The 17,566-nt window shown below is 34.3% G+C and overlaps 1 protein-coding gene across 1 annotated transcript in view; it reads left to right on the top strand.

The window, feature by feature from the left end:
• The first annotated feature begins 5,367 nt into the window (after window positions 1-5,367).
• LOC127698966 (caspase-6-like) overlaps window positions 5,368-17,566 on the top strand; it is a 28,862-nt gene continuing 16,663 nt past the window's right edge. Inside the window, exons 1-2 of the mRNA XM_052202751.1 lie at window positions 5,368-5,515; window positions 11,513-11,573. Coding sequence (XP_052058711.1) covers window positions 5,464-5,515; window positions 11,513-11,573 — 113 coding nt within the window. The 5' untranslated portion in view covers window positions 5,368-5,463. The remainder of the gene's footprint in view (window positions 5,516-11,512; window positions 11,574-17,566) is intronic.

Raw genomic sequence — 17,566 nt, 5'->3', positions numbered from 1 at the left:
AACTTTCTGCTCAAACACTGGTGACGTTTTATAAAGTCTGAGTAGAGCTGCAAGCTCTTGAATACCGAATGAGTTGGGAAATGTATATCCAATATGCAGGTGATGTTGGTATATTGCTACTAAGGTGGGGGAAATTGATAATTTCAAAATTAAAATCGTTTCGTTTGTCAAAGATTCTGGTACTTATTTCAAATTCGAGGTATATTCAATACAAACAAGGTAAGTCCTCAAATTTGCTGTTCAATGTAATGTTCATTGAAGCCATGAAGGACTTATGATTCGCCAAAATCTTATTCTTGTCAAATGGTATGTTTTTTTTTTTGTGTGGGATTACCTGAGTGTTCATTTATTCCTAATTCTTTTACAAGACACTCGTAGTAGTACGATTTACACACAAAGACAATATTATTTGAAGCTTTGTCCGCAGGAACTACAACATATTTATCGTGAAGAGATGATAGACATTTCACAGCTTCTTTGTCTCTGAAAACGGACTTTGGTCGATCATTCACACAGTTTTTCAACTTATAATTTCGATGTTTTATCAGAGACCTGATTGTTTTGACCCTATCTGACAAAGTGTCCAGTTCAACTTCTCGTTTAGCCCATGGTCTGGCGTAGTCCTCAATGGAATCCATAATTATTCAGAAGTTATGGTTCCAATTGATATGTTGGGGTTCTATGAACTTAGGACCATGAGATATCACCTTTCGGAGATGTTCATGTTGAATTATGTTTAGATCTCCAGTTATAACATGGCCAGAGGGGCTGTAAATATAAGGCGAGTTGGAACAGTCACATGGTTTTTTAGATATTCTTCTAAATCAAGGTCCTGCAATGCTTGCTTATAGTTAAATATTTTAGGTGCTATGGTTTTGGTGCAACTGTAGGATACAATAGGAACAGACTGATTTTAAAAATAAAGTGGAATTTTAGATGTTACCTCCTTGTGATGAAGAACGTTGCTGATGTTGATTACATCAATTCCTTTATTAAAAAACTGAATTGGAAGGAATTTCCTATTTTCATCATTTAAAGGTTCCGATTTTACTGGTTTAAAAAGACGGAAAAGAGCTACATCACAAATTATACTGAGAAGTCTGTATATTGGAGAAAATGTATTTATGCATCCCTTGTCATGTGCATAATCTCTCAAACATTTTAGAAAATTAACAGGCAGTGAAAAAAGAATAGTTCAAATGTAATGTAACCCTAGCGGATGATGAAGATGTGAAAGAAGGTCATCAAAGTTCCCAGAGGGCAATCTAGATTTGGAAGACTTTTTTAACATTGGGCTGATGGTAATGTTTTTGTCCATGACTACGCTTGTGTCTTAAAGTAATATTAAATAAGCTCATTACATTTACATCACTGCAGGCTGGACTTGACAAATTTCCTACTCCTTTGATGTAATCATTTCAATCATATGGCATTGCAGAACATAGTTCCCTTATCCAGAAGTTTTCTCTATCTTTTCGGAAAGGAGTACTTAGTATAGGGCTATTGGTGTGGTACGATTTATCCGTCCCTACGACAAGATACTTGTATCTACGTTGGCCGTTCATGACTTGTTTCTTTATTCATATGAGGCTGACTTGATACACAAGCTTCTTATAAATAACGAAAAGATGCTAGCATTATCCTTCAACTTCACTTTCTGTTATATAGATGATGTCCTCTCACTAAATAATTCAAAGTTTATTGACTATATTGGACACATCTTGAAATATAGGATACAACAGATACAGTTAAGTCTGCCTCATATAGTGACTTACATCTAGTTATTGACAATGAGGGTCGGTTGAGAATAAAACTTTACGACAAACAGATGATTTCAGCTTCCCAATTGTGAACTTTCCATTTCTATGTAGCAACATTCAAGCAGCGCCTGCATATAGAGTATATGTCTCCCAGTTGATACGATATTCCAGGGCTTACATTTTCTATCATGATTTCCTTGATAAAGGGTTGCTGATCACGAGGAAGCTGTTAAACCAAGAGTTCCAAGTAGTGAAGTTGAAATCATCCCTTCATCCCTTACAAAAGAGGAAATCCTGGATAATCATAGGTCTGTTATATGTTCTTTTGGAATTTCAACCGAAGATGAAGAATTGGATCTTCCATCACTGTATTGGATACCTAAACTACATAAGTGTCCTTAAAAACAACGTTATATTGCTGGGTCTTCCAAGGGCTGCTCCTGCTTTGTTTCATAAAAATAATTGCCAACGTAGATACAAGTATCTTGTCTTAGGGAGGGATTTTGAAAAAAATCACTGATTCAAACAAAAAATTCTCTGAAACTGACATTATCAAGATGCTTAATTTCTTGATTGACAACATATTTGTTACGTTTGGAGGACGTGTTTTCAACAAACAATCGGCATTCCCATAGGAACCAAATCTGCCCCTCTTCTTGACAACTTTTTCCTTTATTCATATGAGACTGACTTCATACAGAAACTTCTTAGGAAGAAAGAAAAAGAAGTTAGCAGTATCATTTAACTTTATTTTCCGCTATATATATATAGATGATGTTCTCTCACTAAATAATTCAAAATTTGGTGACTATGTTGATGATTTCAGCTTCCCAATTGTGAACATTCCATTTCTATGTAGCAACATTCCATCAGTGCCTGCATACGGAGTATATATCTCCCAGTTGATACGATATTCCAGGGCTTGTATTTCCTATCATGACTTCCTTGATAGAGGGTTGCTGCTCACAAGGAAGCTATTAAACCGATAGTTCTAAGTGGTGAGGTTGAAATCATCCCTTCGTCGGACGCCATCACGAGTTGGTTGTCCGTTCTGGAATATCCGTTTCACCGATGATAGCGGATATGTTCCAAATGTCGTAACTACAATCCCGTCCCCTTTTCCCCGAATGTGACCTACGGAGTTGGACTTGTTACCGGGTTTGTACTAACATTAGCAACACGACGAGTGCCTCATGTGGAGCAGGATCTGCTTATCCTTCCGGAGCACCTGAGATCACCCCCAGTTTTTGGTGGGGTCCATGTTGCTCAGTCTTTAGTTTTCTATGTTGTGTTTTGTGCGCTGTTGTTTGTCTGTTTGTCTTTTTCTTTTTTAGCCATGACGTTGTCCGTTTATTTTCTACTTGTGATACATTTTCTACTTATGATACAATTGAGAATGGAAATGGGGAATATGTCAAAGCGACAACAACCCGACCAAAGAGCAGACAACAGCCGAAGGCCACCAATGGGTCTTCAATGCAGCCCGGAGGTGGTTCTCAGCTGGCCCCTAAATAAAATTGTGTGCTAGTTCAGTGAAAATGGACGTCACACTAAACTCCAAAACATGTAAATGAACTAAAATTGAAAAACATACTAGACTAACAAAGGCCAGAGACTCCTGACTTGGGACAGGCGCAAACATGCGGCGGGGTTAAACATGTTTTGTGAGATCGCAACCCTCCCCCTACACCTCTAGCCAATGTAGAATAAAGAAACAGATAGCAATACGCACAGTAAAACTCAGTTTAAAAGAAGTCCGAGTCCGATGAGCAAAATGACAATGATACATAAATGAACAAAGGACTACTAGCAGTTACTGACATGCCAGCTCCAGACCTCAAATAAACTGATTGAAAGATTATGTCTTCATCATATGAAAATCAAGTACAATACCTCCCGTTAGGGGTTTAGTATCATACCATCATAAAATATATGAGAAGAACATAACCCGTATCATGCCAACAACTGGTTTTAGAATAAATGTGTTTATTTCCGATGCAAAAACCCCATGAGTGAATCAATATTAATACCAAAATATGCAATCCTTAATGACTTGACAACAGTATCGTAACTATATCCTTTCCGAATAAGTCTGTTTAAAGGTTTGGTTAGCTTTCTATGTGAATGCCGACATTTTTGTGCTTTGTAAAGAATATTACCATAAAATAGTGGATGTGAAATACCTGAACGTATTAGATGTTTGCATGTTGATTTATATTTACGAATGATGTCCTTGTATCGATTATAAAATTTAGTAAATGTTTTGACTAGTTTGTGATATCGAAAACCCTGGTGTAATAATTTTTCAGTAATACAGAGATTTCTTTCGTTGAAATCAAATACGTTGTTACATACACGAGCGAATCGAACAAGTTGAGATATATAAACACCATAAGATGGCGACAAGGGAACGTCACCATCTAAAAATGGATAATTAATATTAGGAAATGAAAAATCATCTCTTTTATCATAAATTTTGGTATTAAGCTTCCCGTTTAAGATAAAGATATCAAGATCCAGGAAAGGGCAGTCTTCATTGTTAGTATTAGCTTTATTTAAAGTCAGTTCGGCAGGATAAATCTCTTTAGTGTACATACTGAAGTCGTCATTATTGAGAGCCAATATATCATCTAAATATCTAAAAGTGATTTCCAGAAGTAAATTTTTGAATCAGATGTTGTTTCGATGGGTCTTTGCTGATTTTAGTCATAAATTGTAACTCATAACAATACAGAAACAGGTCCACAATAAGTGGTGCACAGTTAGTCCCCATGGGAATTCCGATAACCTGACAATATACGGAATCTCCATAGCGAACAAAAATGTTATCTAGTAAAAATTCAAGGGCAGTTATAGTATCAAAGCAGGTCCGATTGACATAGTTCTTTTGTTTGTTGTTACTAAAAAATGACCTAAAAGAGTTTGAACATATATATTCGCATTCCGACCTTTTAAATGCCCATTTATCAGGTGTGTGATTTTTTTCTTATGAGGCTACGTGGTATATAGGGTAGAAAAATCAAAACTTTGAACAGATTCGAAATCACCAATATAAGCATGCAATTTATCAAGTACTTCCAACGAACTTTTGACACTCCAAAAGTAATTAATTCCACTATTTTCATGGCCTTATTTGAACAATTTATTACCAGGTTTTTGATTGTACCAAGTGTACTAGTAAGTGAGTTTGAATGTCCCTTTGGTATCTTTCGCCTCTCTTTTTCGAAAATTTTACGGACGTCACCATGAGTTGGTTGACTGTTATGGAATTTGACAACCGCTCGGTTACACGTTGTGATCTTTACAGGTATTCTAATCTATTAATATTCAAGAAAGCAATAAAAGTCCAATTACGTGCATTTTTCATTTATCAGATTTAGATTATTATTTCGTAGGTAGTTTATCTACATTGATATATATAGTCTACTTTCTGAAATAAGTAATTTGAAGGAGTGCATAACAAAATCACAAACTGAAAGTAACAAATTTCCTGCTACTAAATATTTGGGAAATTGAAAATTACTGTACTAAATTCAATGGTTTAAATATTATTCATCGAGTATTTATATATAGCCTGTACACGGTATGTCACGGTGGAATGGTTCTTTTCAACTGTAGGTGTATGTTTACTTAACTTTAAATATTTAGTCTGCTAAAAGAAGAATAAAAACACCCGGAAATTGAAGAGAAATATCACGAAGTCATGTCAACTGATTCTTCAGATTCAGACGACATCGAAGATACCGAATTTACAGGTTTTTATTTATTTTTTCTATTTGTGTAAAATACCTTCAGTCGTAGGTCAAACGTGTGTTTCAACTGTCACTAATTCCCTTATCATTTTATATGAAAACAAATGTTTTAAAAACATTGGCAAAACGCAATTTGAGGTCAGATTTTGATGAAATTTGTAATGGTAAACTCCCAAATGTGTACAGTTTTCTATGGTTATTAAGAATTATTTTTATGACAGTCATTACTGTAAAATCATTATTTGCATACAAATATTAGAATTAATTTTTTTTTCCTATATAGTCTTATGATTTTTTCGTGCAGAAATCATATTTGTCATTAAATAGTGATTCCCGTAAAAATATAAATCATAAATTTATTTCATACTTATTGCAAGAAATTGCCCACATTTTTGTATTTAATGGGGGGGGGGGGGGGGGTCAAAAATGTGTGTCAAATCAAATAATAAAATAATAGGTGAATTTTCGATAGGTGAAACACTTTTGACCTAGGAGTAGATGTGCCTTTGGAAATTTACAATGCCTTCACATTGGTGAAGGATGTTCGCCACCGCCAATGATTATATCTGACTATATCTGTAAATGCAATCCTGCTAAATTAAATGCAGACATAAAGTTATCGTTGTGTTCATGCTTGTGTACGTCCGAATCGTCAGTCTGATGCGCTCTTTCGTACGTTCATTAGTATATTCGTTTTTCAACAATTTGCTCTTTCTGCCCTACGGATAAGGATTTCAGTGAAATTATCAGATCGTCTTTAGATCAAATGGCGTTCGTATAGTTATGTTAGATGAACTTACCCAAATGGCCACTGTAGCTATTCTCATCCGTGTGAGATGCATGGTGTCCGTCGTCCGTCAACTTTTACAACAATTTTCTACTCTGAGTCTACCTGGTTAATTATAACCAAACTTGGCCACAGTCATTCTTTGAGTATTTAGTTTGAAAATTGTGTCTGATGAACCCGTCGGTCAACCAACATGACCGCCATGGTTAGCAATGAACCATTTGGGTACACATATTGCTATATCTTCTATACTATTAAATGAGAAGACCTCATTTTGTGTGTTGCTTCTCTTCCTTCCACAATAAATTAATCATCATGCCTCTGTGTCCTATAGGTACCATGCATAGTCGCATTTGTCATCCTCGCTTATGATAATTCAGTTTGGGTTATTTTGGGAGGAAAACGAAAATAAAGGCATCCGGATATTGTTTCCGTCATTGGACAGACTTTTAAGTCATAGACAAGACTTCCGTTTAGGACTGTTTTAAAATTACACATAAGTACTTGGGGATAGGAAAATTATTGTCGCATATTTCTGTATACTATGATCATACATATACTATAAATAAAGTGTATTTGCCATTTACTATCAATTCCAAGTTTACTATCAGTGGCGGATCCAGACATTGTCATAAGGGGCGGTCCACTGACTGCCTAAGAGGGGGCCCGCTCCAGTCATGCTTCAGTAATTCCCAAAATAATCAAGCAAATGTTTCCCACACAAGGGGGGGGGGGGGGGGGGCTGGAAAACCCTCTAAATCTAATATCTAAATAGTCTATCCACGGCATTCTTCAATATATACAAAGATTTGGTTTTGAAGTTTGGTTGTACCTAAAGAAGACTTCTTACAAACAGGATATATCACATCCTAATTTTTACAGTGATGTTGTTAACCGAGTCCGTAAAATTAGATATGATCCGGGTAAACTTATCGATCCTTTAAATAAACTTATCAAAAAAGGTTACCAATTCAACGCTGTGAATAGATCTTTAAATATTGTTTTTATCGGTATAAATATTGATTTTGTTATCAGTAAATTAAAACCAAACTAAGCATTATTGTTCTACTCATATGTACATTTACGGTTCTACAAACTGTGGATATCTATATTATGGCATTACATAAGGTCATGTTTTTCTCTGACTTTTAAATGACGTCTTAACACTAAATCCATTAGATGCTGGATGTGTACTGATTGATGTTTTAGTTTTAGAAATATGATTTTTTATAAGTTGTTATTGGCTATGAACTAGCTTTCAGTAACTGAGATTACTCTCAGATCTGTACGTTGTGTCTTTTTATGTTTTTGTTAGGATGTTTATGTGCTTTGTATCGAGCTGATGAGTTAAGCCCTTTTCCAATGATTTTTATAGTTGGTTCTTATGTCGTACTGTTACATCACTGTCTAAGGATATGAGGTGGGGATTGGCGCCTGCAAACATGTTTAACCCCGCAACATTTTGGATATGCCTGTCCTAATTCAGGAGCCTCTAATTAAGTGGTTGTCGTTTGTTTCTGTATTACATTTTAAATAGATTTACATTTTTCATTTCGGGTCCTTTTATAGCTAACTATGCAGTATGGGGTTTGTTCATTGTTGAAAGCCGTACGATGACCTATAGCTGCTAACTTCTATGGCATTTGCTCTCTGGTAGAGCATTGTCTTGTTGGCAGTCATACCACATCTTCTTATTTTTATATATGCATATACATATTTATTAGCTGGAATTGGCCTTGAAATTCAGTAACTGCGAGTAATATTAGATCGGTACCTTGTTGTTTTGTTTTCTTATTTGTGGTTTGGTTATGTGCTTAGTGCCGATCTGATGAGTCAATCCTTTTCAAAATGATTTTAATAGTTAGTTCTAATGCCGTGCTGTTACACCAATGTCCAGGGTTTGGAAATCATTGAGCGTTCACAAACAGGTTGAACTTCGCTACATTCTGTATGTGCCGGTCCCAAGTCAGGTGCCTGAAATGCAGTGATTGTCGTTTCTGTCTGCCATATTGGTTTTTTCGATTGATGTTTTGACATAAATCAGAATGTTTGTAATTGTTTCGCGTTTTGTCGTGACGGGGGCTTTTTTATAGTTTACTTTTCGGTATGGTTTTTCATGACTGTTTACCTTATTCTGAATACTAAACATGTTTTGCGCACAAACGACGCACAATTTCCTTGTAGTTCACTGACAATTCAGGGCTTTACATTGTCTGTGTTTTTTTCGAGAGCAACATTTAAAACGTCCGGGTTTTTAAACAAATGGTCCGGATTTTTCAAAGAAAATGTGAACAAGAAAGAAGGCATTCCTGGGCTTAAAAACTAACCTTTTCTCGTTTGTAACTGTAAGTTAGCGAAGGGCAATATTATATATTCCTAATAAGTAACAAAACATATTACTATGTTGATCAAATTTAACCCTTTTCAATTTAATGACAACTTTATGTTCTGAAATCATTTTACCATAACCTTGCAGTATTAAGATATATTATATATATATTAGAAATTACTGGTTTCTTTGTAAAACTGTCTTTAGAACCGAAAACAGGGGACTCATAATCTTTTCAATATCATTTCATGCTACAATATTTTTAAGGTAAATAATAGTTTATGAATTATATATATTACAGTGGCCAAACCTGAAGTTTTAAAAATAGTGTTTTTCAATTGAATTGTTTCATATTTTTCATGTCGGGGCCTTTTATAGCCGACCATACGGTATGGGTTTTTCTCATTGTTGAAGGCCGTACGGTTGCCTATAATTGCTTACATCCAATTCATTTAAACTTTGGTGGATAGTTGTCTCATTGGCAATCATACCATATCTCCTTATTTTTATATAAAAAAAAACAAATGGACAGAAGTTATAAATTCAATAAAATGCAATATACCACAAATACTCTTCTAAGAGATGCCTGGGACCAGCCAAGCTCCCCCCCCCCCCCCCCCCCCCGAACAAAAACCACTTAATCCGACCCTGTACTATTTCCTATTGACAAAAAAATTGAATTGAATGGAATATATATAATAAACAATGAAATAAATAATCTATAAGCTTTAATATGATCCTTTTGAAATGATAATATGAAAAATGTGTATACAATAGCGTACACGTCGTGTATTTATTTCATGTCTTTCTCAGAGTTCCGTAGATTTACATTGGTAATTTTAATATCTAGATAGAGATTCGTATTTTTCATTTTTCAAAGCACTGCTAACTGATGGAAAGGAAGCTATCATGTTGTTTTATTGTTGTGTGACCAAGTATAGCATACGCTTGATCATACTCCTCATCACAGTAGTAGCATTTGAAAATTGCTTTTTTTCATACTTAGAACGATAAAACAATTTATCATCAAGACAAATAGTAAATAAACTCATCATAGATACCAGGATTGAAATTTTGTATTTGCGCCAGCCGCGCGTTTCGTCTACAAAAGACTCATCAGTGACGCTCGAATCAAAAAAAGTTAAAAAGGCCAAATAAAGTACGAAGTTGAAAAGCATTGAGGACCAAAGTTTCCTAAAAGTTTTGCCAAATACAGCTAAGGTAATCTATTCCTGAGGTAGAAAAGCCTTAGTATTTCAAAAATGTAAAGTTTTGTAAACAGTTAATTTATAATTATGTCCATATCAATGATAAGTCATGTCAACACAGAAGTGCTGACTACTGGGCTGGTGATACCCTCGGGGAATAAAAACTCCACCAACAGTGGCATCGACCCAGTGGTTGTAAATAAACTCATTAAAGATACCAGGATTGAAATTATGTATTTGCACCAGACGCGCGTAAATGAAACATCTAGGATGTATTTTCTGTTAAAAAAAATACACATACCCGCTTAACACACACAAAGTATGTACGTCTCAATCCAACATTGTACTGCTTGATACTTTAGTCTTGGAAACTTGATTTACTTATTAGTTGTAACTGGCTTTGAACTAGCTTTCAGTAACCGCGAGTACTCTTATATCGATACCTTGTATCTATTGTTTTTATGCCAGTTTGTTTGTCTGTGCTTCGTACCGATCTATTGATGAAAGCCATTTGCAACTGATTTTTACAGTTTGTTCTTATTTTATGCTGTAACACCACTGTCCAAAATTATGAGGAGGGTTGAGGGCTTACAAAAATGTTTAACCCCGCCACAATATTTATATGCCTGTCCGAAGTCAAGAGTCTGTAATTCAGTGGTTGTCGTTGGTTCATGTCCGTCATATTTGTTTTTTTCGTACTTTGTAGTGTATAACTTAGGTCGTTAGCTTTCTCGTTTTAATTGTTTCAATTTTTTTCATGTTGGGGTCTGATAAAGCTGACTATAAGGTATAGGGTTTTCTTATTGTTGAAGGCCGTACGGTGACCTATATCTACTTTTATCTTCGTCATTTGAAGTCTTGTTGATAGTTGACTCATTGCATGGCATTCACGCCACATTTCCTTTTCTTTATATATATGTTTACAGCACGAATATTTACTGTATGATATCCATATTTGGTTGAGTCGACATCGATATCCGTATGTTTGGATCGATACAACATGTGTACATGGACGTTGACTTATTGGATAGTTCCACCATATGTACATGGGCGTGAACATATTTGATATATTCAAAGATACCAATGCCGGTGTCCATGCAATTTATAAGATATGGAAAACAATAATATATACAAATATACAAAGTCTGTTTGTTTTTACATTTGTGATCATATTCACTCGAAAAAACGTGGTCACACTCGTAAAAACACGATTCCAGCCGGACGCTATACTTACTGTACATGTGTTATTCGTTAATGTTTCAAATTGGGGCGTTCTGTGCATTTCCACAGTCAAACGGATCAAGATGCGTATATGTTGTTATACTACAAAATAGGTGCTATTCAGCATGGGTAACCGTCCAGCTTTTAAAATCAATGTTCCTTCAACATTTATAGCTTTTAAAAAAGATATGGAGTAACATACATAGACTTAAAAAGATATGGAGTTGCATAAATAGACTATTATTAGTATTTCTCAAAAGAAAATGTTCGTTTTTTCCCTGAACTAAAATATCAGACTCTTTTTTTGCCGCACTTCCGTAACATCATTTACATTACAAGTCAGCTCCCAGTCATTGAAGAACCTTGCCAATGAACAAACAATTACAATGGGTAGGTGTCTGACTACTAATTCAATGTTTTATTCAAAATGGTTTCTTTTTCTATTTTTTTTTTAGAAATCGACTCATCCCCTGATGGGATTAAATTAAGAAAGAAGATTTTAACTGTAATCAAAAGGTACGTATTTCTTTTACATTTTCATTACGTCTAGCGTGTATCAATCACGGTATTGTGGCACACTCGTTAACCAACTGGACAGTAAGGCACGAGGCCAGAACAAAATTGAGAGTTATTAATATTATTACGCTAAGGAATATCAGCTGGAACACAGGAACGTTCAGGACTTTTCAATGTAATAATGTGTAAAAACACAACTTATTATATTTGTTTATTTTTTTTAACTTCGTATGTTAATGCGTTAGACCCCCACATATAGTTTTGTCCTGTCCGCTTGTCTAGCGTCTGTCACCTTTTTCTTTACAAAAAAATCTACTATATGTTTACATAATAATAGAAAGAAACAGACATAATAGCATGACACAATGTTAGTATACATCTCAATATGTGTTTGTTCTGGTTGAGTTTGATGGTTTCTGACAGGTTAATGCGCTGTGTCTATAGGCAACATGTAGCTGATATGGGTCGAGGGCTGATACCAGGGCCAATATGGAAAATGCAATGTAATAATTTATTTATCACATATTTTCAAACCATCTTGTTTAATTTTTTTTTTGATTGACAGGTTTACCGGAAGTTAAATTCGGGGGCTCAATATGGGTATTTAAGGGCAAATATCGATATTGCCGGGCACCGAGGACAAATAACCGACTCCGACTTCCGGCTATTATTGGACATGCAAAAACGTACATATTAGTACAAAATATGTGATAATTATTATTAGTTACATAGTGTGCTAGTGACCTAATACAATATATATGGGGTCAGTAAATTCCATATGGAGTGAGAGCGATATATATGGGGTCAGTAAATTCCATTTGGGTGAGAGCGAAGCTCTAATCCTCATATGGAATTTACTTACCCCGTATATATCGTATTAGTTCACTAGCACACTGTGCAACGAATTTATCTTACCGACTATCTTAACATGTGTTATTTAGGCTAGTGGCCTTTCAAAGGGATCTAGTCTTCAATACTTAGTATTAAGAACCTACTTCCATTGGTCTATACAAAAAAAATGCCAACAATAACAACTTGTTAGTTTTAAATGTATTTTGTGAATTTATTTCAATCGTTCATCATCAATTTCGTCGTCTGTTGAAACCTTTCAGATTCTTCCTCAACACCGTGTTGTCAGTTTTACAAAGGGACGTAACACCACTACTAACCGTGTATTGAAATAAACCCCGCCTACTAACCTCATATGAAATATACACGGTATCCACGCGGTTGCTTTTAACCAATCATATTCCTAGAAATGTATAGGAGGTAAGATAAAGATTATAACATGTCATTTCCCATATCGGCCTTATTTTTGCCGCTTTGTGACCTTTTTCAACTGATTTGTACAGTTTGTTTAATGTTGTGCTGTAACACAGGAGAAGGTTGAGCGTTAAAGTCAGTTTTCCAGGTCTTCATTCCAAAGAAAGGTTTGCTAGGTTACAACAAAAGGGGACAATTACAATATTATCATATTGCCCTGAAAATAAGTACGAGTCTTGTGCATTGTATGTGAAAATATGTTTAAATTCTTTCCAAGTGCTTACAAATTAATTATATATTTTCTTGATATGACAATGCACTTTTCTCCTTAGCAATAGAAATAATTCTAGACAACAGACTTATGTTTTTTTTTTTTTTTTTTTTTTTTTTTTTTTATAATTCATCTATCTATTCCGCAAACTCGGACCCCTTTTTACATCCACAAATATAATGAAAATTTGAATTTAACTTTCAACAGGAAATTTAGGAGAAGTTATAGTCAGTTAGTCTTTTCTGAACCGTTTGTTAAACTTTTACCGCATTTGGCGTGATAATGCTCTATGGAGTGAAGAAAGCCTCTACTGATATAAAATGTGCTATGTTTAAAGTAACACCACAGCGATTGCTAGACTGAAATTTGGGGAAAGCATTTGGTTACTGTGTTATATCTTTTGAAACATTAGTCCAATATTCTCTGAACTTAGCTTCATAAGTATACTCATTGGAGTAACACGTCGGGTGTTGCATGTTGAGCAGGATCTGCTCACCCTTCCGCAGCACTTGAGATCACCCCTCTTTTTTAGTGGGGTTCGTGTTGCCCAGTATTTAGTTTTCAATGTTTTGTTTTTGTACTGTTGTTTATCTTTTGGTCTTTTTTGCCGTAGATTTGTCAGTTCGTTTTCGACTTATGAGTTTGATTATACCTTTTGTATCTTTCGTCTCTCTTTTGCTACTCATGCTTATTTTTTCGGTGGCTTCAACGCAGGAAAATTTATTTTCGTTTTTATGCACAACTGTTTCCTGTATTTTGTGTGGCAGACTATTCATTATTATTTGGACTTTAATTGAGTTTAATAATTTGCAACTCTTACAAGATGAAAATAAGGAGATGTGGTATGATTGCCAATGAGGCAAATGTCAATTAACTTTTATCAAGTGAAATATTAAAGGTTTGGTATGTTTACCTTTTTTAAATGTTTAGACCATTTCATTATATGTGACCAGCCATGAGATTTTGGGTCCAAATGAGGTCCATGGTGCAAAATGAGATATTTTTATGCAATAAGTACCTATGTATATAAGAGAAACAAATCTGCAAAGTTTCAGAGTGATATGGACTGTAGTTTTTAAGAAACGGTCTTTTGTAATGTTCCATCTCAAAAGTGAAAATTTACAATTTTGCACTTGTTTCTGGTATTTGGTGAAAATTATAAAAAAATAAACTGCTTCGCTGAGCGCAGCTGGATACGCCCGCAGAGGTCTAACCCTGAACAGTTGGGGCAAAAATGGACACAATATTCAAGCTTGATACAGGTCTGAATTTGGATTGTAATTAAATATTTGACATACATCTATCATAGGTTTCTGAATAAATGTAGTCAAAGAACTTGAAGTTGGTTATATGAATTGAATTTATATTCAATTAAAGATTTCTTGCTGTTGTGCAATACACTGTGCTGTTGCGCAATACTTATTAAATCTGTTGTCAGACTATAAACAAATAAAATTTATAAAATTCTAAAGGGAGCTTACATCAATAGATATAAACAGTTCACCAAAGTTTCATACGAATTGCTGAAAGCATTTTTGAGTTTTTGTCTGAAAACTGGAAAATCCCCCCTTTTTTAATGAATAAACCCCATAATTCAGAAATGTAAAATCTAAAATTTATAAAATTCTAAAGGGAGCTTACATCAATAGATATCAACGTTTCATCAAAGTTTCATGAGAACTGCTGAAAGCATTTTTGAGTTATTGTCCCAAAACTGGAAAATCCCCCTTTTTTTATGAATAAAACCCCACAACTCGGAAACGTAAAATCTAAAATTTATAAAAATCCAAAGGGAGCTCATGTCAATAGATATAAACAATTAACCAAAATTTCTTGCAAGTTGGTGAAAGCATTCTCGAGTTATTGTCCGAAAACTGGAAAATCCCCTTTTTTTTAATGAATAAAACCCCATAACTCGGAAACGTAAAATCTAAAATTTATAAAAAACGAAAGGGAGCTCATGTCAATAGATATAAACAATTCACCAAAGTTTTAAGCAAATTGGTTAAAGCGTTTTTGAGTTAATGTCCGACATGTTGACGACGGACGGACGGACAGACGGACGGACAGACGGACGGACAGACGGACAGACGGACGTAGAACGGTATACCATAATACGTCCCGTAAACGGGCGTATAAAAACGAATACAACTGTGTTTGTTTCTTTCTTCTGTCCAGCTGATTTAGAACAGTGGCCTATTACATGTCAGTTTGTGTATATCAATAATCTATATATCTAGGTTAAACAATTTGGCATGTTGCCATAGTAACCATTATCCTTGATAGTTGTTACCGATATGTTATATTTCATTTTTTGGAGAAGTTGCAGTTATTTGCTAGATAAACTATAAAGAAATTATTTGATATATATATATATATATATATTTAATAATCATCATAGTTTATTGTTAAAGCAAAGCTGGGAATGTAATTTTCCCATTTTTTTTTTTTTTTATTTACAATGTCCAGTTAATTTACAGTGTCAACATTTCCTTTTTTTGTCATTTTCAATTGCTGAATCAAGCAAATTCATTTCTGGTGTGGGCACTCTAGGCAATGGGCAAGATTCTTTATTTTTGTGTGACCAACTTCCATCATTGAAAACTGAACTGAATTGTGTGTTTATCACAGTTCTCCATAGTCCATACTTTTAAAAGAAAGAAAAATATATGTAATCATAATTGATATGCACGAACATAAAGGAAAAATCAATATGAAATAGAATAAAATAGTAGCATTTGACTCACCGCCTTAATACACAAGACAGAATTGCACAGTAAACAATGTTTGTTTAATCGTTCTTTGTGTTTGTGTTTTTGTTTTTTTTTTAATTCAGTCCACCCCAGGAGTTGTTATGCGTGAATATTGAACAATTCATTAACAGAAATGCCCACACATATGCTTGCGAGTCACATTATGAGAACGTGATGGGGGATAAGACATATAAAGCGCACGAAAAATAAAGGACGTATAGTGAGATTAATTTTGTTTTCCCTTATAAAAATTAGTCAACATACATAAAAAAAGTTAATGTGTACCATTATCATTAGTTCAGATCCTAAAGTATATTTTTAATTTATTTTTAGTTAAATCTCTGCATCACCGTGTATTAAATGTTTTTTCAAGGCTACTTCCATAAATAGGAATAAAATTGAATAAAACGATTTTATTCTACACAAATTTGTTTTAATCATAGTTTGAGGTTATTTTTAGCTAACTCATCAGATATAAGGGAGATCAAAGAAGAAGGTATGATATGAGATCAAATTGGATCAAACATTATTTGTATTTAAAACTGTCCATGATTGGAAAAATTAAACGTTGATTATATATATACTAGTACAAAAAACATTGCAGTTTAAGTTTTAGATATAATCTTTCCATGGATGTTACAGTTATAAAATGAGAGATTTAGTAAAATGACAAAATTTTGACAAAACTCTTGACTGTTTGACTCCAATATGGCTGATATGTATAGAAATAATACATGGTACAATCGCCGTCAAAAAGATATTTACACAGGAAGTTTTTTTTATGTTCACCGACAAAACATTTCGGTGCAATGCTTGTCATCTATATTCATAATCAGAGAGGATCTAAGGGAGCAACTATTTGATTCTCTGAGGGATTTTTCGTGGGAAAAAATTTGCTTTTGAAAATTGGAAAAATAAATAAATATTTTGAACCTAGAATTAAAAAAAATGTTTTGAATATCTGATGAAAAAAATTAAATTGTTGTGAATAGCAAATTTGTGTTAAAAAAAAAAGTTGTTACCTGACAGTGCTCTGATAAGGTTAAGAAATAAAAGACGGCACTGAACAATAACCTATAGATACACAAAAGGAAAAATACCATTTATCACATGCACATTTCTAGTCTCATCAGTATTATATTACTTGATTCCAAAATGGTTGGAAATCCACAAAAAAAGAGAAGATAACAAACCAAAGGTCAGAAACAGTAATACCGCATCAGTCTAAATGGAGGCAGACTATTAAAATCCCCCGGGGGAAGATAGGGGAGGGATCCTAAACACTGCTATACGAGGATGTGTGAAACATTTGGGTATACTTTTCTGGGAAAATGAAGAAATAATAAAAAGGAAGGCATTCATCAAATTTTGCAATTGTAAAGATTAGGGACTGTTCGTTTGTAACCTGAAGGGGGATAGAAGGAAAATAAGAGGGACCTTGGAAATTTTTGGGAATGAAAAGGGGGTTGGGAAAATGAAGAAATAAATAAAAAGTAAGGCATTCATCAAATTTTGCAATTGTAAAGATTAGGGACTGGTCGTTTGTAACTTGAAGGGGTATAGAAGGAAATTAAGAGGGGCCTTGGAAATTTTTGGGAATGAAAAGGGGGTTGGGAAAATGAAGAAAAAAATCAAAAGGAAGGCATTCATCACATTTTGCAATTGTAAAGATTAGGGACTGGTCGTTTGTAACTTGAAGGGGTATA

This window comes from Mytilus californianus, unplaced genomic scaffold, assembly GCF_021869535.1.
Source record: "Mytilus californianus isolate M0D057914Y unplaced genomic scaffold, xbMytCali1.0.p SCAF_4, whole genome shotgun sequence".
Lineage (NCBI taxonomy): Eukaryota > Metazoa > Mollusca > Bivalvia > Mytilida > Mytilidae > Mytilus > Mytilus californianus.
Note: the sequence above shows the minus strand (reverse complement) of the source record. Positions and strands in the feature narration are given on the sequence as shown.